The following is a 22,249-nucleotide window of genomic DNA, read 5'->3' on the forward strand; positions in this document are numbered from 1 at the left end:
TCTTTCAGAATGGGCAGTAGTCTTTCAAGGCAGTGGAAGATGGTGAACATTGGAAGCCACTGAAATGTATGGTTTGATCCACATGATTATCATTGATGATGATGCATTCTTCCCCATGGTACTGGATAAGAAGAAGACTAATGAGGTATCCGAAGATCTGGAGGCTGCTATATTCTTAATGTAGATGCAGACGGCCCTCTGAACATTTAATTTTTGCTGGTCATATTCCTTAGGATGGCTGGGATGAGGATAGAATGAAGGAATCCTGATCCCTGTGGAACAAGGTTAACTTTTGGTATAAAGGAGGGATTGATGTGCAAGGTCACCAAATCTTCCTAAAAAGGTCTCTGGAGCCCTCTTGGTCAAAGTTATAACCATGGGAATGGATAACTTGAATGATCAAATTCTGACAGGTTCTGACCATTCTGGAGGAGGCAAAGGACCTCTGGTACAAGCTGCTGTAGGTGCACTGTTTTTCTTCCTTTGACACCACCTGAGAAAGCTTCCAAGCACTGTCATAAAGTCTATGGAAAGAAGGACAGCTAGAGGCCAAGATAACTTTAATAATTTTTGTTATCTGCTGCTTCTTGCTGTATTCTGCTGAGTGCTCTGGCTATGAGCAGTGTAGGAGAAAAAGCTTAGAGCACTCCCTTTTGCCAAGGAGCTGAGAGGGCATCTGTTCCCTCCATTCTCTCTCTCATGTGAAACTGGATAGGAAACGTGATACCTTGTTGATTGGGGTTGCAATGAGGTCCAGCCAGTGGAGACCCATCTTCCTCCTCTGCCTTATTCTGCTCTGGTTACACTTCACCTAGAGTACTGTGTTCAGTTTTGGGCACCACAATTTAAGAAGGATATAGACAAGCTGGAATGTGTCCAGAGGAGGGCAACGAAGATGATGAGTGGTCTGGAGACCAAATCCTATGATGAAAGGTTGAAGGAGCTCAGTATGTTTAGCTTGGAGAGGAGACAACTGAGAGATGATATAATAACCATCTTCAAGTAACGGAAGGGCTGTCATATAGTTCTCTATATGGCATGGAGTTGTTTTCTGCTGCCCCAGAAGGTTGGACCAGAACCAATGGGTTGACATTAAATCGACAGAATTTTGGGCTAAACATTAGGAAGAACTTCCTGACAGTTAGAGTGGTCCCTCAGTGGAACAGGCTTTCTCGGGAGGTGGTGGGCTCTCCTTCTTTGGAGGTTTTTAAGCAGAGGCTAGATGGCCATCTGACAGCAATGCTGATTCTGTGAACCTAAGCAGATCATAAGAGGGAGAGCAGGAAGGGTTACTTCAGTGTTTAGTTCTCATAGCTCCTTCTTACATGCCCAGGGTAAGGCCAATCACCACCTTGGGGCCAGGAAATAATTTTCCCCAAGCCAGTTTGGCTAGGGATCCTGATGGTGTTTTGCCATCTTCTGGGCATGGAATAAGGGTCATTGTGTGTGCACGGGGAAGGGGGGGAAGGTATTTGTGAATTTCATGCATTGTGCTGGGGGTTGGACTAGATGACCCTTCCAACCCTATGATTCTATTCCTGCTTACTGCACAAAGGCCTTTGGGATTGAAACCTCATTCTCTCGGATCTGGGTCCTGCTGACTGACCCAGTCTGCTTTTAGGTTGTAGATGACCTGGGAATGTTGAGCTCAAAGAGAGGAAAGGATGAGACTTCAGCCACTGGAACAGAAGAGTTGCTTTTTGCTGGAGGAAGTGGTATTTAGTGCCTCCCTGATAGCTGACAAGGGGCTTTGCTGTCATGTTGTTGGTGAGGATGAGGGCACAAAAACATAGAAAGGGCAGAGTTGGGTTCTGGCCTCAAGTCCTGCTGGGTCTAGAGGAAGGGATGCAATGACTAACCCTGATGGAGGTTCTGGGATCTGGGGAATAACAGTGAAGTTCCTCAAAAGAATGGCACTGGCACCTACTGGATTCCGTTTTTGTCATCTCCAGAGGGCATCTCTTCTTTTGGCACCTTTCCCCCTTCAAATTCGACTATCATCCATTACTACCTTTTTAGTGATATAGGCATAACAGTCCAAGGTGGAGAAAAGGTCCATCAATGATGATGGGGTGTAAGGAAAGGAAGAGCCACCCTCCTGCAGTGGAAACTGGTGAGGGGGGAAGCGCCTTCTCAGTCCTGGTTCTTGCAGGGCTTCCTGTGTAGATGAAGGCACTGGCTTGTACAAACTGCAAGCGGCTCTGCTGATGAGCCTATTTTGCTGACAGTGCTTTGGAGCTGGAGAGGGCCTGCTGTCTGCTCCTCATCCCTGTTGGTGCTTTGGCAGGGAAGAGTGGCAGCTGAAAAAGAGGCATAGGCTGTTGTTGTGGAGGTTCACCCCGGGGCCTCGGAGGATGTAGCAGCCTGTCATCCTCATGCGGCAGCTAGGTATCAGTTGCTGCTGTGGAGTGTTGCATTTTTCTTCTCTGGCCCTACTGCTGCTGCCAGCGACCCAAAGGTGGAGGAGGCTGCTGCTTATTACTCCAAGTGTTTCAGCATTTTCTCCTGCTTTTTACTAACGAGGGAAGAGATTTGTAGAAGCTCATCAGTCCACAGTGCAGGTAGGGTATGAACTGAGTGTATGCAGGGGTTGAGTGCCTCCTCAGGATACTGGAAATCTTTGCAAAAATTGTGCATATGCCTGCCCGTAGAGCAAGGATGAGGCACAACTCATACGAGGATACTTTCCTTCACTGATGAAGAACAGTCAATCTCCCACTGCAACTACTTTGATTATGGCTTTTAAGTACAGAAGATGAAAATGAATGTTCTAGATTCTCAATGAAGTAAGGGTACTCACAGTACTTTCCCACTGTTTCAGAAGAGCAGTTAGGAAGACTTGACTGTCAAGGTAATTATAACAATTAAGTGGAATGCTTACTTTCTGTCTGGAAAGAGAGTGATTTGCACATGTGGTTCTAAAGTTTACTGATTTAACATGTTTCGCCATCTTTCTAACTTCACTGAAGGTAGTTTAAAATAAAAAAATCTAAAACTTCAAATAAAGCTCTACATGGATTTAACTGAAACAATCACATTAATATCATCAACAGACAACAAGAAGAAATATGAACCACAGCTTTTCTGGAAACCTGAACAAGGGGACTTACAACAGTCTTACAAGTCAATGCTTATCTAGAACACATGAAATGAATTTGGCAACTGTGAATACTTTGTAATAAATAGCATACTGAAGTGACAGATTAGTAGACTTAACTGGTAGTGTCACCTTTGTTCACTTACAACATGTATGATATGATAAACTACAAAAATGCTTGAGAAAAAGTATATGGACTTGAAATACAGTGTCAAACCTCAATGGTAAATGAGCCTTTCTAACCCATTCAAAACAGTTAAAGTACATGGTAAAACAAAGTATCTAGTATTGTACAAATACTTTACCTTTGAAGGTGCCAATAATGCTGTCTGAAGCCTGCAGTGGTGTGCAAGAGACTGATAGAAATATTTCTGGCATCCATCCCAGGATGAAGAGATCTCAGATAGCAACCTGGAAAGTATAGTGTACTTTTTTCAATTCTTGAGACAAAAACGTATGTCTCAGATTTCTCAAGACAAAAGAAATATACAACCTCAAGTCTTCTGTGGACAACTATCAGTCAAACATTGAGTGATTCCGCACACGTTAGATAATGCACGTCCAATCCTCTTTATAGATCATTTGGAATGGATTTTCTTGTGTGTGGAACAAAAAAACCACCTCAAATGATTGATAAAGTGCATTGAAAGTGCATTATCCAACATATGCTGAATCAGCCATTATTTAATAATATACTTCTATACCACACTACCATTATATACTACAAGGCATGATGACACATAAACTCAGTGTATCTTGGAAGTCCTGTTCAGTCCTTTTTTTGCAATCCGATTCCCAACTAACACTGCACTATATGTTTAAGTATCAATTTAATAATGTAGAATTAAGCTGAGGTTCATATTTACATCTTTGATGTGTTTAGTTAGAAGCCAATATGCTAGCTGGGGAAGGTGACAGAAGAACTCCCATAGATTTGGTGTGCTGTGGATTGCATCACAAACAAGGTGGTATATTTTTATATTGTTGGGTGAAAAAGAATGCAAGTTTGAGTTTCATGGCATTCTTTTTGGAGCTTAATAGGGAGCCTACAGTTTTTCTTCCATTAGATGAGATGAGAAGCATGAAGATTGTGTTATTTCACACTACAAAAGATTGATGAGATAGAATTTTGTTTCTCTATAGAATTTTGTTTCTCCTGTACAGAAATAATAAAATTTTTACATTTTTTAAAGAACAGTTCTTGAGTATCAGCAAACAGTCATTTAATGTCTTATTCAACAATCTTTGCCTATGAACTCTGGTATTTCTGTGATTCTTTCCATTGTTTACATCATTACCTACACCATGTCAACTTAAAACTGGGGCAGGGGGAGAGAGAGCACTATAAAACATGGCAGAAAAATACTAATTACTTTGTTATTAACAAAGGAATTAGAAACAAATGCTTAACATAAAGATAATTCTGTAATCAGATAGCTTTCAACTGATTACACGAAGGTAATCCTTTGTACAAGTTACTAATTGCCACTTGTTATTGTGGTGTGATACTAATGGGACTAAATGGGGGTCAACTGAGCTCATATAGCAGATCCTCTTTGCAGGTTATCTTTATTATACAGCCATTTTATTATTAAGCTGATATCATTCCACATACTATCAAAATGATATTCTTCATGTGGATGTACTAGACACCAAAATGTTGAAAGAAACAGAGCTGGAGGGGATCAGTCCCAATCCACAAACAGGTAAATCCTGCCTCTTAAAAAAGGGGGTCTTCAGCTTTCTCAAATAAGTGGGTACTGTGGGCTATATCTGAACACTTCCCTTGTTGTGGCAACAGAATTGGGACACAGTGAAAAGAGCTAAATGGCAAGTTACTTGCTTCCTTTTACTTTGGAGTGCAACAATGGGGAGAGATAGATGAATTATGCAAGGGTGTAATTTTGTGTGTTCCATTGAAAGCAATGCAATTTGAATAAATAATTTTTAATCACTGCTATTTACCCTCTATATTTTTTTGTTACCCACATGTTTCTGTTAACTCCAATATATACAGATTCAGTTATGATTTCAATTTGCATGTATATTCTTTAAAATGAGAACAAATTGTTAAAAATCTCCAAATTTAGAAAGCCCAACTAACAATTTCTGTCAAAATGCCTGCCTTTTAATACCAGGCTGTCACTGAGGTCTAAAATCAGGAAGTACATACGCTGTGTCCCATTTGTGTGTGCAATTAACCAAGGCCAATGCACTGCGCAAATCCAATGGACGAAGGAAAAGCAGATCCTGAGAAGTTTTTGAATGAGACCAAGCAAGGCCTTTGCGATATGACAACCCTAGGAAGAAACAACATCTTTTATCTGTTTCTTTTTGACATTTACTTGTTTCCATAATGCTCATTTTTAGATACTTCTTAGATCCATTATTTTTGACAAGTACACTCAGTCAGATGATTCAAGAATACTAAAGCATAAGTAAGACACCAGTCCTATGCCTTTTTCCCTTCTGTGGTTTTATAAGGAAAGTAAGCAACTGGAACAATAAAAATTAAACCATATCAAGAGGTTAAAATAATTAGATGGTATACGCAAATATTATGAATCAGAACATCTTGCTTCCAAGTGAGATGTTCACTGAGACCTATTCTTTCTGTGTGCCCTGTTCTCATACTTCGACTCCTCCCCGATTTTAATTACTGCTTTCAGGCTATTTCTATGTGGTATACTTTCTAGAAACAGTGTTATTGTAAAGGCAGTTTCCTCTGCATGAGAATAGCTGAAGCCCATCCACAGACAAACTCATGCCTGTACAGGAAAAATGTTAGCACTTACTGGTCAGCACTATGATACAGACAGCTGTGATTCCCATGACTATGCATAATACTTTTACAGGCTGCCACAGTTCCCAAAATAATTGCCAGCTATATTCATATACAGCTTGGCTCATACTAATGTTTTTCTCATATGCTAATCATTCTGTGAAAAATCAGAGAATCAAGATTGGCTGTGGACAAGTTTACATCGGGACCACACAGCGTAGCATCCAGACAAGAATAAAAGAACATGAAAGACACTGCAGACTTGGCCATCCGTAAAAATCAGCAGTGGCTGAACATAGCCTAACTCAAACAGGACACAGTATCCTACTCCAGGACACTAAAATACTGGACAACACTTCCAACTACTTCGTCAGATTGCACAGGGAAGCCAGTGAAATTCATAAGCATAAGCACAATTTCAACAGGAAAGAAGAGACTTTAAGAATGAACAGAGCATGGTTTCCAGTCCTGAAAAACACCAGGCTAACAAAATACTCTACATCCTATAATAGCCCTGCAGAGAAGATTAGCATATCAAGTACCAATCCATATGCAAAAGAACCTCTTCAGGATACAGTGAAGCCTCCCTCCATTAGCATTCCACACCCTGGGAAACTCTTACAGGATGACTCAGCCCCAAACCACCTTCCTGAATAGATATAAATTACCTGCCAACATCATCTCCACACTGTGACACATAGAGATCTCTGTCTTTTGGTGCTACACCTCTGAAAATGCCAGTCACAGCTGCTGGCGAAACGTCGGGAATTACAATGCCAAGACCACGGCTATACAGCTCGGAAAATCCACAACAACCAAGATTGGATGTATTCAAGAGAAACAGACAGTGAGCTGCTTCCTCAGATGAATGGTGCTGGCATCTGCTAGATGCCTTTCTTCATCTTCTCCTGGGGCAGGAGGGGAAGGAAGAGGCATAGAGAGAGGGGGAGCTGGAATCTTCCTCCTTCTACTACATCTCCTTCTCTTGTGCTTTTCACCCCTCTCAGATAATGTTTAATGCCTTTTACTACTTTTTTTTAGTAATGTGAGCACAAAGGTACAGATGGAGGGAAACCTTGTTGATGATGATGGCTGGGAAGGGGAAGGAAGAGCCACCCTCTTAAGGCAAATGCATCCTTGTTAACCCCTTTTGCTGCTTTAGGGCCCTTCCTGCTGTTAAGGCCAAAGGTTGGGTGGGACATGCTCTTTCAGTGCTCATTATGGTTGTCAGGTCCCTTGAGTCCCCCGGCGGGAGACTGGGAATGTGGCATTTACTCTCTTCAGTCTTCAATGTTGTTCCTCACACACGTGTGCTCCCAGTGTGCATGATGATGTCACTTTTGGGAAGTGACATCATCATGCAGGTCAAAGGGTGGCCCGGCGTGCGCTCCCATACTCACCAAAGGGCTGAATCCCCCTCCCCCCATGGGTTCGATTCAGCCCAAAATGGGCCCATTGTGGGGTGCAGAGGTGTACTGCGCCACTGGGGGTCCCCTTGCACTGCCAGGAGCCCCCCCCGCTGGCCAAGTAAGTGGGCGTGGGGGGAGGAGGTGGGAGCAGGGGATCCCCTGCCCTGGGCAAGGGAATGGCAAGCCTAGTGCTCATACTTGCTGGGGTTTCCTAGCCTTGCAAATATGATTGAATGGGAGTTGGCAGCTTAGATGAGCTGAGAATGTTTCTGTCAACAGGCCCAGCCACCACCAAAGATTCAGAACTTGATGGCCTGTTGTTCGCTCTCCCTCCCTGCTGATGCTTTGGTCCTTTAGTAGTTTCCATGGAGAAAACCTTTTGTTTTGGGCATCAAGCCATGGCCCTGTAACTGAAGCTGGAATCTTTTCCCAAATCATGGCCTCACTTAGGTGTGCCTCCTGGAATCCTGGCAAGATGCTTTGACTTGCCCAAGACTACTTCTGTCTTGAAACAAAACATACTCAGCTCCAGACACCTCAACACATGTCTGTTGATCTTTCCCTTCTTGCGGATTACTGGACATTTGGGAATCTTAACCTCAGTCTCAGGACTTGATCCTGTGCCTGGAATGGGCAGGGATAGCTAGCTATAAAATCCCCATTTCACCCTCTTTCTTCTTTGGCTTCATGCTTGCCCCCCTTCTTGAGTGATACATGTTTCACAGTGAGTGCATGCATTTGGAACATTTGTCTCTATGTAGGCATTCTAGTTGTTAAAAGTATTATTTCTGAATGCCTATTATGATTGTAATTGTACCAATTATTCCCCTCAGTGAATTCTCTCAGATTTCAGCATTTTTCCAGATTTGTACCAGGTGCCTCGGCACATCATTAATCTCTTAGTTGCTGCTTGGACTTGACATTGCCCAGATAAGATGCATTTCCTAAAACAATAGCCAGCAGCTCCTAAGAGTGAGATGCAGAAGGAGAAAGGGTTTCTTTCTTATGTATATGCACCCTAGTGTGGAACTGGGACTAAACTGAACAACGGATGCCATTAAGAGACACATCTAGGAGATATGCTTATCTTAGGCTACACAAAGTATCAGGGAACAAGTTTCCTCTCATCTCACCTGTAGTTGCAAGGTTCTTAAAGAGCTCTGTCAGAGCCCTCTGTTTCTGCACAAGTAAATGCTTGGCCTCTGACTTCTGTTTTTCCTTATTTGCAAGCAGATTCACAGACATGTTTTGCAACTCATGCGCAGAGGAAATTACATCACCTGTAAAAATAAAGCCGTAGAAGGAACCGCTTTAGTACCAATTTCCACCAATATCAATATAATTCAGCAGTCTGCCCTTTCTGCAACTTGGGACAATGCTGAGAAGCCCACCAATTTAAAAAGGAGAGAAAAAAGAGGGGTTTCCAATGTGAAATTTTATTCTGTAAAATGAAATACATTACAGTACTCCTACAGTGCCTACCTGTGAATTGGTCAAGGTTTTCCACCAGATCCAAAAATGAGTTGTTCTTCAAAAGAGTTGTACATATCTTTGCCATCCGCTTTGTAAGTTTAGGCAAGCGAGCCTGAAGGGATTCAGGATGAAACACATCTGCTTGGAATTCCTCTAAATGAGTAGCCTGGGAAATTTTTCATAAAAGCAAAAGCAATATGGCTTAAATCAGAGTGCTGCATTATCATCTAAGGGTCTACCAATATTTGTTAGTCACAGTAGTAAAGAATAGAGATTAATTAAAACTGAAGCTTAATCCTGACCAGATTGAAGTGTTACTGGTGAGTGGAAGGTCTGACCTGGGATTTAAGGTGTCATTTGTCCTGGATGGAGTTCTACTCCCCCTTGAAAGAATAAGTCCATAGTCAGGGGGTGCTCTTGGACTCAAGACTACAGCTGGATAAGCAGGAGGCAGCTGTGGCCAGGAGTGGTGCATGCCCCAGTTACATCTAGATGCAACTGCTGCAATGTGCTGTACATATGGCTGCTTTTGAGACTGGTGCTGAATGCTGCCACCAGGATGTTGATGAGTGGGTCCTAGGGTCCATCTCACTCCAGTCTGGAACCGTCTATACTGCCTCCTTATTTGATTCCAGACATAATTTCAAGGTTCTGGTGTTGACCTTTAACACCCTGTATGGTTTGGGACCAACAGAACTGAAGGACTGCCCTACCCTTTTATGAACCTATCCAACCACTATGGTCATCTTCAGAGGCCTTGCTTCAGGTGCCCCCACCTTCCAAGATTAGGAAGGTAGAAGTCTTGGATAAAGCCTTCCCAAGTTACAGCACCAAAACTCTGAATCTCTTCCCAAGGAGATTTGTCTATCCCTTTCTGTTGCCATTTTCCACCAGTAGTTGAAGACTTTTTTGTTTCCTTTGGTGTTCCTTCAGCGATGCCTCCTCAAATATTTTAATTATTGTTTTTATGCATTTTAGTTCTGGATTTAATTGTTTTAATGATGGGGGTTTTTTTCAGATAGTTTTAAAATTTTATTATGTATGTTTTAATTAGACACTTTGGTAGTGGCCCTTCGTTAGGGCAGAAAGGCAGGAAATAAATTTTGTAAAGTAAATAATACAAGGGAGATGGCTATTTTCATCACACCCCATTGATCAATTTCCAAAGATAACTGGCTGGCAAAATGTAGGAAAACATATACCTGTGACTTGATTGTGGTTTGATTGTTAATTTCATTACAAACTGAACACACAAAATTCTCATATTACTAACTCAAACAATCTTAACAGATTTAAAAGTACTAAAAATACCTTAAAGATAAAATGCATATGCTAAGTTCACATGATTCAATTCAAGTTATCAATTCAGATTGCAAAAATAAAATCATTTTTTCTAAAATCATGACTTTCAAAGAAGAGAAAATGTGAGATACAGGAGAGCACCCAAACACGCAATTCTCCATTTATAGGTTCAAGTGATATAGTTCCAGAACTCTGTGACTTCTAATTTATATGCAGTTGTGATGAGCCCCAAGACATCCACTGGACTGACACAACCATAAACGTTTTGCAGTATTTTGCATATACAGTGTAATTTATTGTTACAAAAAAATATTTTTGAACTTACATACAGGGAATACAGCAACCAGCTTAAAAACACTTAACATTCTACCTGAATGCAAATGACAATTGTATATACCTGAACAGCATCTATTCTAGTAGCCAGTTTTTTTCTTAATATATTGTGCAGGCTCTGAATTTTTGTCTCCTGGTTCTCAGATATCTCCTGCTTCTGCAAAGAAACTATTTGCTCATCTTTGGCTGTCTCCATTAAAGCCGAACGACATGGTTCATTGAGAACAGCTTCAAATTTCTTCATAAATTTAAAAAGTGTCCTAATCACAATGAAAAGATGAAAAAAGCAAGGTTTACATACATTGAGATCCAAAGTGCATGACAACATGGTAAAAGCTGAACAACGATTTAAATAGTTCATCCTAGCTCATCACCCAGTTTTAAATGTACGTACATTAATCAAAATAAAAAAACTGAAGTACAGCGGCACCTTAAAGCTTAACAATGTTTATACCAACATTGTAAGTCAGAACTCACTTCCTTATGAACAGAATATCATTTTGACATACATCAGTCAGCAATTCAAAAGTGGTGGGCGTGACTTAACACCGAGTTATGGGACTTTTAAACATAAAGGAATTAGGCTACTGCTAACAGCCTAGCATGTTACGTACAAGAAGGATAATTAGACAAAGGCAATTATATCTACTTTTACTATAATATGTTGGTAGCTAGAATTACTATAACTATGCACCCTCCCCCCAGCAATTAAATGCTGGGAGACTGAACACTGGTATTTACTATGAAGGTTTCTTCTTATCAGTGGACAGAAGAAATCCAAGTTGGATTACTACTCCCCGACTTGTACCACGGGTGCAAGACCTGCAAGTGAGCCACATCTTTATCCCTTCCAGTAGAAGGGGGGGGGGGTGGAATCTTCTACTTAGAGCACATAGTGTGACTATAGAGATGGAACACAATTGGTTGCACTATGGGGGAAAATGAACAGAACTTTAACAACCGCTAACTAACAGACTGGTAGAGAAAATGTAACTAAGACAGTAGGGGAAAGGAGTCAATTCCAATCTTAAAACAGTGCTTTTATCCCTTCGTCCCCATTGGCCTGGATTCCTTCCATCCACTGAGAAGAAGAAATCTTCATGGCGAAGAACCAATGTTCAGTTCTCCTCTGGCGGAGGAGTCCAGGCTGAGATGATGAAGAGCAGTGTCCACATCCCAAGTAAGTGCCCAACCCAGTAAGTTGCTGCTACAGAGACCTGGGGTGAAGGTACTTGTGGAAACACCCTACACCTGAATGTTGTGTCTGCTGTCGCAAACTCATTTAAGTTTTTGGAATAAAGGACAAGTTTGACCTTTGAATCACTTGACCCTGGAGGAAGAAACAAACCTATCTTAAGACAAATAAAGCATTAAGTTCTATGACCCCTTTTCCCAATGCAAAGCCACTACGAAGGCAACTTTAAACAGGTTGTGCAGAGTGATGCTGAAAAGAGTTCAAGCGGAGCCTTTGAAACAGCTCTGAGGACCTTATGGAGATACCAAGATGCATCACCTGTGGACTAGTGGTGCATAAAGCTCATCTTAAGAAGTGCTTTATATTTGGATGTGAAAAGAGAGATGCTGCACCCTTAAAATGAATGGCAGGAGACAAAGCTGAAACATGGTATTTTAAAGTATTTGAATGAAGACCTGGGACCACATTCAAATGCAGGAATACCAGCACTTTTAAAAATTCTTGCTGAGTAAGGGATTGGTTTGCACCTATACTATGAAAAATATTTTCCAGGATGTTTTGTATATATGATTTGTGAATTCCTTTCAAGAAGCTAAGATGGCAATAATTCATTAAAATATTTTACATTGTTCTAGTAATCTCTGCTCAGAAAGGCAAAGCCTGGTAGGGCCTGGATGAAGAAATTGTTCTTGTGTGAGGTGGTTGTGAGGGGTGTGTGTGTGAATTATCCACACTGGGAGAATGAACTGTTGGACCAGGTCTGAGAACTAGAGCCTACATGGACAGTAGGAGAGCCACTAGGTCCTTATCTTCTTGACATTTCCGGCAAAAAAGAGGTAATGGCTGAAACAATATGGTATGCTTGGAAGCCAGTACTGTAGAGAGTACTGGCTGCTTCTGGTCCCTTAATCTGAAAAGGGGAGCCAAATCTCTGAGCACTGTTGTTGGCTGGAGGTCCATAGAGATCCACAGAGGAGGTGACAAACTATCTCTGCATTCAGCCAAACACGCAAAGTTTGAGGCCCCATTCTGGTGGGTTAAAATCTTGCAAATTTTGCTCGTCTGTTTTGCATCTGACAATTCTCTGAACATACAGAACCTTCAGAGATACCAGAACCAACAGACAAAAGCTCTTGTGGGAAGAAGAAACATGAGAGATGGAGGCAATATACTGCCAGAAATCCCAGAGAAGAAAAAGCAGAAGGAGAAATAGGATGAGAGAAGAAGATTCTAGAATGCTGAGTAAACAAACCACCACTGGAGCTGATGGGTCTAGAAGTGAAAGGTCCCTCCTCCCACAGGCATGAACACTGAGCTTATTTGCATGGTCCTGCCTGTTGAGTAAGTAGAATGAATAACCAAGCCTGGATTCCTTTTTCCATTGACAGAGAAACACTCAAAAAATAGAATTTCATTCCTGGCTTGTCTGTATGAACCTTTCCTTAAAATAGTGGGATTTAAGGAAAAGACCACAAGGAAAGGAAAGGGAGAATGGCCTCAAAATATAATGGCCTACCCAAGCTGCAATTTGGATTTTTTGACAAATGATTACTTTAACGCCTGGATGTTCAAAATGGCTAATGTTATCAAAACAATAGTTAACTTACCTGTGAGCTTTCTCCACAGACTGTTTTACAGCCCAAAAGCTGACATCATTCCATTTTGAGATTTTCACAAACTCCTAGAAAGTAGAACAAAGTAAACAGGGCATATTTTCTGGGGGGAAAGGTGGGGGAACCCGGGAGGTGGTGCGACCCCTGTCAGTACATGTGCACGCACATGGATTGTGCAATGACGGCACTTCCGAGAAGTGACATCATCATGCAGGCTGTGGCCACCCCGCGAGCGCTCCTGTGCTCTATGGGGGCCCAATTCGACCCGGACCAGGCAAGCCTGACTCGGCCCTGAATGGACCGCTGTGGCATGGGGGTGCACTCCCCCACCGAGCGGCAGCCAGATCTGGATCATACTGGGCCAAAACGGGCCCGAAACAGCCTGGATCGGGGCCAAATCGGCCTGGAATGGAATGCTGCCGCACGAGAAAGTACTCCCCTGCCAGGATCAGTCTGCTGCCAGGCAGGGGAGCGTTCCCTCGCCCAGCAGAGGCCTGATCCTGGCTGTTTAGGGCGTAATCCCAGCTGTTTGGGGCCCAAAATGGCCAAAAGGGGCTCAAAATGGCCAGGATCGGTCTGCTGCCAGGCGAGGAAGTGTTTCCTTGTCTGGTAGAGGCCCTATCCTGGCCGTTTCGGGCCTGAACCTGGTCATTACTGGTGATAAATGGGCCCGAAAGAGCTCTGATTGGTCCCAAATCAGCCTGGAATAGGCCCCTTCCTGGCAGGGGAACCCTCTCCCGCCTGGCAGAGGCACTATCCTGGCTGTTTTGGGCCTGATCCTGGTCATTTCAGGCACTAAATGGGCCCAAAATGGCCAAGACGGGTCCGAAACGGCCCTGATTGGGCCTGAATTGGCCTGGAATGGGCCATTTCCTGATGGGCCGTTTCCCCCACCTGGCAGTGGTCCAATCCGGGCCATTTTGGGAACTAAATGGCCCCAAAACGGCCCAAACGCGTCCAAAACGGCCCGGATCGGGCTCGAATTAGCCTGGAACAGGCTGCTGCTGGGAGGTGGAACCATCCCCCTCCCAGCAGCGGCCTGATCCTGGCCGTTTAGGGCCCAAAACAGGACCAAAATTGCCAAAACGGGCCCGAAACTGCCCTGATTGGGCCAAAACTGGCCTGGAACGGGCTGCTGCTGGGTGGGGGGAACCCTCCCCTGCCCAGCAGCGGCCTGATCCTGGATGTTTCGGGCCCAATCCGGGTTGGGGCATTTTAAAAATACCCACGTGATGTAGGTAATTTTAGAGGTGCCAGAACACCGTTCCGGGGCATTCCAGCGCAAAAAAAGCCATGAAAGTAGATGAACTACAATATTTAAATATCCATGAATGGTCTACATATTCAGTTTTAGAAGCCAGTATAATACTTGGGGCATGATGTCACGCTTTGGCTTTATCTCCTATAGTTACAGACTTTTGAGTCAGTCATCACACTAAGAAGCACTAATCTTACCTTCAGTTCTTTTTCAATTGGCTGCCGTAATTCAGTCAGCGTTGCCTGGACACACTCTGAAAACTGCTTATAGTAATGATATAGATTCCACAGTACATTGCCCAACATATCTGAAAGAAATACGAATTTTTTTAAAAAAAATCTGCTTCAACACAAGTGGGATCAACTAAAGAACACTGAAAAGTAGAACCCCATTTTATGAAGTGCTCTGCCTTTCCCCAGAAAGTATCTCCATTTTGGCAGCCTTTCCTCAGGTGAATTAGCAGGTGAATGAGCCAGTTTGTTGTAGCGGTTAACAGCAAAAGGACTCTAATCTGGAAAACTGGGTTTGATTCCCCACTCCTCCGCTTGAAGCCAGCTGGGTGACCTTGTGTCAGTTTTCTCAGCCCCACCACCTCACAGGGTGATTGTCATGAGGATAAAAACAACACAGAAATCTCATAGCCTGTTCATCTCACGCTCATTTGCTAGGTAGCCAGTTCTCAGCTCACCATACTCACACTAGTTGGCCTCTGGCAAACCACTCTCTCTTAGTCCACATCTAAAATATTTGACAGCCAATATGAGGCAGTGGTAAGCATTGGGCTAGAGGGCAAATCCCTCTTCAGCCACAAAGTTTGCTTTATGACTTTTAGCCATTTTCTCACTCTTTCTCTTTCTGCCTAACTTAGCTGTTAGACAGCTACCCTGAGCTCCTCAGAAAAACAGTGAGATAAAAAACCCAGGTTTTGATTCTGCACAAGAGAAGATGCAATACTTCCCCTTGCTGGCTGCTGGTATGTACCCATTTGGTTCTGTGCCTTTTCACCTACTAGGCTCTGCCTTTGAGCCTCACCAGAAGCACGCAAGGGGGCCACACTGAAACCATTTTTCCAGGGCCATTTTTGCTTCCCACCCCGACCCCCATGCAGAGTGATATAACTTCATGTCAAACTGGAAAGATGGTTTAACTACACTTAAGCATGTCTGAGTGACCTCACATCATGTCAAGTTGGTGGGGCTTATCTATCCAGGACTCTGGAATAACTCAAATATATTAATTACTATAGCTGGTAATATATCCACTAGACCACATGAGAGCCAGCTTGCTGTAGTGGTTAAGAGTAGTAAGACTCTAATCTGGAGAATGTGGGTTGATTATCCACTCCTCTGCCTGAAGTCAGCTGGGTGACCCTGGGTCAGTCACAGCTTCTAGAAGCTCTCTCAGCCCCATCCACCTCACACGACAATTGTCGTGAAGATGATAACAACACACTTTATAAGCCACTCTGAGTGGGCATTGTCCTGAAGGGCAGTATATAAATCGAATGTTATTATATAAACTGAATGTTATTATGAGACTTGTGTACAATCCAAAGTAAATACCTACCATTACTTTCCACCTGTGGCATTAGCAAGACATGACAGTGGAATTCCAGCAACATTTGAAGTCGTGTGTGAAATTCTCCCAGGGTGGATCCTTCTATGAAAGCCTGCAGCATACTGACCACTGCTGTTAAATTCATTTCTATATATTTTGTGAATTTGCAATTGTAAGGAGGGGAAGGGGCAAAAAGAAAGAAACAATAATTATTTTGAACTTCTTTTAAAAGAAAAAGATATGTAGCAGTGAAAAAAGCAGTTAAGGCTCCATCAGAAAAAGGCTGATTGGATATAATGAGAACAGCCTTTGCCCCTCTGAAAAAACTCCCCAAACCTTAAAAAATATAGTGCTAATGCTAATATGTTAACACCATTTACTTACAATTAAGAAATTTGCATCTAGTAACTGGAATATATTTTCTCCTCCCCTTCTCATCTATGGATTCTCCCATTCTGTCTTAACTGGAGTTTAGGCAACTGTCTGCATAGACCTAAACAGTAGTTAATACTAACCTGAACTTTCAGTCAGGATGTGACACTCAATTTAAAGATCCACTTGATGGTTAAAAATTATGCCAATGGCTCTTTTAACCATGGTTACAGGGAATTAGAGAAACCAGGAGGAGGGAACAAGCATCATCCCCCAGGCAAGTTTCTAATTTTTTTAACCACAGGAAGATGAAATCAATATACATTTACACTGATACAATGAAGATTTGACAACAGGATCAAAGAAGACAAAGGTACGACAGTGACAATTTAAAGAAATTGTAATATTAATCTACATCCCTGGCTTCATTATTATAAACGACTGATGCTTTTCTCTACTGCATCGAAGTGGCTATCCACAGATCAAATTACCACAAAGATTTGCTGTTGCCCTATTACATGCCTGATCCACACACATTTTGATAAGATTAATTTGTGAAGGGCTTTGAGAGGTAATGCTAAATGAGGTAAACTGTTTTGTCAATGCACTTTACAGAGAGAGAGGCATTAAAATTTGGGTTTAACTGAGTATGTACCACAGCACTTTCGAAGATGCAAACCCAGACATACCATATATCATGACACATATATTAGAACATGCACATAGAGTTTTGTAGAGAACTGTTTCCTTGGCTTTGTGTTTTCTTAAACACAAGTTTCTCTTTAGAGGACAGCAGTTTTTCTTTTACATGAGTATTATTAAATGATACTTCAAAATAATTACCTTCAGCTTTCTTCTCTGTCTGCTCTTGCCGATATTTCTCTATAATCTGATAGATTGAAAGCCAGTGTTTCATAGACTTTTCTGTATGACGCTGCATTGTGTTGTCAAGACTAACAGACCAACAGCTGACAATACAAGAGAAAAATTCCAAACAATCAAAACTGAAATCTGCCATACTATTCATATAGGTTTATATTTTAAACATCTTTAAATACATATGAGGAAGAAAACAGGTTTTTACAATGGCAATCATTTCTATAAAAAAGTGTATGTGAGTATCCTGCATGAACAGAAATGGCAATTGCACAAAACGAAGACAAAATTTATGCACCAACTAGATTTAAAAAGACAGTGCATATTGTGCATATTCTGTTACCAAATACTGAATAAATCTTGAGTAGCAAGAACTTGGGAGAATACAAAGACAAAAGGGGTATGGAAACCAGTATTAAGTAGGCTGTAGAGATAGGAGGTGAATAGTCTTGTTGGAAGGGAACATGAAGTTGCACAACTTGATCCTTCTGACTACCGGGAATACTCTCTACTTTTGACACCTCCATTAGATACTTTCGTTCATCTCCCAATAACCATCACATAGATACTCAAAACAATGGAAAATTACTTCAGCTCTAGTTTATGCCACTGGATGATGAGCTGAGTGACCAAATCAAGATGTTTCCTCAGAGACACTGCTCGACTAGCAGCCTCTTCCCAATCCTAAGAAAGAAAGAAACATTCCTCAGATACAAACTGCAAAGCAATATACACAACAGCAAATCAAACAGACTTATCATGTAAGTGTCTTCTCTTCATGGGGGTGAAATCCTCCTCCTCTGGGATGACTTGTCATTCTCCAAGGCAGGGCTTATGCTAATTAAGCTGGTCCTTAAGAGGACCAGTAGGGGGTGGACCTTCTCCAGTCCTTCAGAGCCAAGCTCCATAAGGGAAAACCAGAACACCAGAAAAAACTAGACAACTGGGTAAGCCAGACCTCCTCCTATGGAGGTCATTTGTAAAATTATTGCACTGAACTATATACAACAAAATCAGGAAAAAAGAGGACAGGATCCTGAGCTGACCCAATCCAGGTGGGTGAGCATGACTTTGTCCCCACTGAAGAGAAGAAACCTTCAATGTAAATCTAACACTTCCTTTCTCCTTCAGTGGGGTGAAATCTTCCTCCTCTGGCATATACCAGAGGTAAGCCATATAGGGTGGGAAGGAGCTCAGGATCAACAATTGATCTTCCACCTGCTGGATTACTCTGCACCCAAAAGCAGTCTCAGTTGAGGCTGGTTTTTCCATATTACAATGCTTAACAAAGGTGGGAAAGGAAGACCAGATGGCTGCCCTGCATATTTCATCAACAGGGATGATAGATGAAAAAAGCCACGATGTTGCTGCTGCTCTTGTTGAATGTGCCATTGCCAGTTTGGGAACGGGAACATGCAATGCTTCATATGTCTTGAAAATACATTGCCAAATCCAGGAGGTAATAGTAGCCTTACAGACTCTCTTCCTCAACATGCAAGTACTCTTGGAGACACGAGCAAGGCATCTCTATGTCAATGTCCTTACATAAAGTGTCTGATAAAGCTCTTGACATAATGCAGGGCTCTGTAAACATCTAGCTTGTGTCACAATTTTTCTTTTTCATATAACAGATTTGGACAAAAAGAGGGTAATATAACCTGCTGGTTAATATAGAAAAAAGACCTGACCTTAAGATGCGTCTAGGGAAGAATAACCTAATCCTATTGAAAGGTACATAATTCTTCCCTCACTGACAGTTCTGAAATTCTTCTAGCTGAAATAATTGCTACTAGGAAGGCAACTTTCCAAGAAACCAAATTTACTTCTATTTTGGTTGTTGTGGGTTTTCCAGGCTGTATTGCCGTGGTCTTGGCATTGTAGTTCCTGACAGGAACTACAATGCCAAGACCACGGCAATACAGCCCGGAAAACCCACAACAACCATCGTTCTCCAGCCGTGAAAGCCTTCGACAATACTTCTATTTTTCTTATAGGTTTGAAGGGAGGTTGAGCTAGCACCTTCAGTACTGTGTTCAAGCTACAAGTCAGAAACCCATGGTGAACAGGAGGAGACAAATGAGTCACTCCTTGCATAATGAGTCCGATAAAGCTAATAAAAGAGAATTTTTGTCATTATTCAGTTTAAGAATAACAAGGCTGATGATACGATCTTCAGTATGTTTGGACAGAGGACCTGACACAGCCTTGACACAGTCCATCATGGAGAAAGATTATGTTTTTCTCAGAGGAAGAAAGAGGGTCCAGGCCCTTTCTTCTATACCACCTGTACAATGTCTTCCAGGTGACCTCATAAATTTGGAAGGAAGACAGTTTTAGGGACATTAGCATGCCTTCACCACTTCCTGGGGGAATCTCTTAAGGTCCTCTCTTTATTCAATTTCCACACAGCTAGCTGTAACCATTTAGGTTCTGAGTAAGAAAGATAACGAGGGGTCATTTTGTAGAAAAAGAGCTGGAGAAACTCATTAGCATAACTCATTAGCATATGCCACACCCCTTGCCATCACCGGAAGTGTCATTAGCATAATTGATTTGAACAGGCCTGAAATGGCTGTGATTCGGCTGCTGCAAGATGAGGGAGAGAAAGCCTTTTCTTGCCCATTATCTATGCCTTAAAAACTGAAGACAACCACCCTTGTTCTACATTTAATGGTTCCACAGACTTCATCAGAACCCACAAAGTAGTTAGCTTTAATATGCAAATTTACTACTTCCTATAACAATTGATGGTGAACTACAGAAAGTTTGGGAAATCAACTTTGGAATAAGCATGCACACATGTACCCGCACGACCCATCCCCCCATTTCTAACCTGAGCCTTGGCAAGCAGAATTTCTAAGCCATTCAGGAACTTTGAGAGGGGACTGGAGACTGGAAAGCTACGGATTCTGTCCATCACAACCAAGAGCTGCAAAATGAAACAACTATTTTTGTTTCTCATTTTTAAAAGTTTTGCATTAAAATCCACATACTGGTGCTTTTAAAAACAGAAATTTAGAACACAGTCTGCTACTACCAACCTGTACAAAAGATTTTTTTCTTGCAAAATGTGGCCAGACACAACCAGATTTAGTCTATTGGTTCTACTTTTGGCTTCCTGAAAAGTTATCAATCCAAAGTTTTAATATTTGGATCATATATATATATATATTATATTTATAGCATTATTCTGATAACATGTAGAACATGTATAAGAAATGCTATACTTTTAACAATTAACAATAATAAAATGTTTAACAAATAAATAGGTGATTTAAATACATTCAGCATGTACTACTAATGGATACCCTCAAGTCTATTTTACATCTCTTGAAGTTTAGACTGCAGCTACTTCTTACCTGCTCAAGCACAGGGTGTTCAGGCCATTCTTGCAACAGTGCTTTCACTTCTTTAGTGAGGTTTTCAAGGACAGGTTGGCATAGTTGAACTTGCTGAATGTTAGGGTGATGATAGAAGTCATATGACCCTTCAAGCTGCAAGGCAAGGTCTGAAGTCCCTTCTTCAAAAAGCGTATTCTGCAGTATTGTGCTAGCAAGAAGTTGGCAGCCCTGTAGGTTGTCATTCATTTCAGAACCTAAGATTTTAGTGGGAAACAGGACAAGAAGATGTGCAGAAATCAGGTCTGCATATTCATAAGTGTTTTACATCATACTTTTAAGCAGTGCTGACCAAATGGTGAACTGTGATCTATACCTAGAACCTCCCCTGATTTTGTAGTCTCTCAGAGCATGAAGCAAGTTTGCCCCAATGTCTCTGTGCCAACAAAATGAGGCCGAAGCACTCCAGAATCATCAAATCTGGCAGGCAATTCACTATGGGAAACACTAAACAGGCCACAGTTGCAGGGCTTCAGTTTTGTACCCCACCTGTTTGATATAAACCAGCTCCCTAATACCTGCTTCCTAAGGCATGTTCATTTCCCAGAACTGAGATGCTGCTCAACCCTGTTTTTAGGATTCAAGATAAGTCTGGTATGCTTTTCCAACTACACTATTTGCATAGCAAACTTACATAAAGTTACAATGAAGTATTTTCAGTAACACACATTTCATTGTTGATCAACAAGCGGAGGACCTGCAAGGACTTGAAGGGGACATCTTTTCCCCTTCCTCCACTATTTCTTCTTTCCCTTCCTCTTCCTGAAAACCTTCTCCCTTTTTTCCTGCTTCTTTTTCTCTCCTACCTACCCCCACCAGACAACCTACCTTTACCTGTTACCTGCAACCCTGCCTTCAGCTTTCCCTCCTTCCCTCACTCTACCCAGGAAAATTATGGCCCAGTTGCACAGTGGGGAACCTGTAAGTACTGAATTTTCCCCTGCTTCCCCTTCTCCACACTATTTCCTCTTTTCCTCCTCCTAGCATCCCCCAATATACTCAACTTTTCTTGTTTCCTTGACTCCTTCCCTCCCACCTACTCACCAACTTTTTACCTGCCTCCCCATCTTTAGCTATATTTATTATTTCATTTATGTCATCTTTCTCCACAAGTCATTCTGAGAATGTGTGACTGGTCCAAGGTCACCCAGGGAGCTTCCACAGCAGAGTGGTAATTTGAACCTAGGTCTCCCAGAACTTACTAAGAAACTCTAACCACTACACCACAATGGCTTTCAGGAGGTACCTGTTATTGAACAGTAGCAAGCAACCAGGCCTGAGTGAATCATGCAAGTGGTATAGTAGCAAGTTATCAATGGTTGCTGCCAAGCCTGGCCCCAATAAGCCTTCCCTCAAAGATCAAAACAACCCTGCCCTCCCACTTACTTAAACCAAGGTTTGAAGGCTGGCAATACTGCATAGTTGCCTAGCAACAGCCGCAGATGGCATTTGTTTCTTAAAGCTACAGAAACTGGTTTTTAAAAAAAACTTGACAAGGTGTTTTTTTAAACAGATTTTTTCTGCAATCATGCTTTTTTCAGGTTTGTAGAAAGAGCTGTCTTCTCTGTTCATGGCTCCAATCTA

The 22,249-nt window shown here is 42.0% G+C and overlaps 1 protein-coding gene across 1 annotated transcript in view; it reads right to left on the reverse strand.

The window, feature by feature from the left end:
- MDN1 (midasin AAA ATPase 1) overlaps window positions 1-22,249 on the reverse strand; it is a 156,523-nt gene that overhangs the window by 33,589 nt on the left and 100,685 nt on the right. Inside the window, exons 66-77 of the mRNA XM_054973804.1 lie at window positions 20,627-20,862; window positions 20,101-20,196; window positions 17,857-17,951; window positions 17,235-17,359; window positions 16,029-16,166; window positions 14,660-14,769; window positions 13,199-13,272; window positions 10,461-10,656; window positions 8,771-8,927; window positions 8,422-8,568; window positions 5,271-5,397; window positions 3,403-3,508 (exon numbers count right to left, since the gene is read on the reverse strand). Of these exons, the coding sequence (XP_054829779.1) occupies window positions 3,403-3,508; window positions 5,271-5,397; window positions 8,422-8,568; window positions 8,771-8,927; window positions 10,461-10,656; window positions 13,199-13,272; window positions 14,660-14,769; window positions 16,029-16,166; window positions 17,235-17,359; window positions 17,857-17,951; window positions 20,101-20,196; window positions 20,627-20,862 (1,607 nt within the window). The remainder of the gene's footprint in view (window positions 1-3,402; window positions 3,509-5,270; window positions 5,398-8,421; window positions 8,569-8,770; window positions 8,928-10,460; window positions 10,657-13,198; window positions 13,273-14,659; window positions 14,770-16,028; window positions 16,167-17,234; window positions 17,360-17,856; window positions 17,952-20,100; window positions 20,197-20,626; window positions 20,863-22,249) is intronic.

This window comes from Eublepharis macularius, chromosome 1, assembly GCF_028583425.1.
Source record: "Eublepharis macularius isolate TG4126 chromosome 1, MPM_Emac_v1.0, whole genome shotgun sequence".
NCBI lineage: Eukaryota > Metazoa > Chordata > Lepidosauria > Squamata > Eublepharidae > Eublepharis > Eublepharis macularius.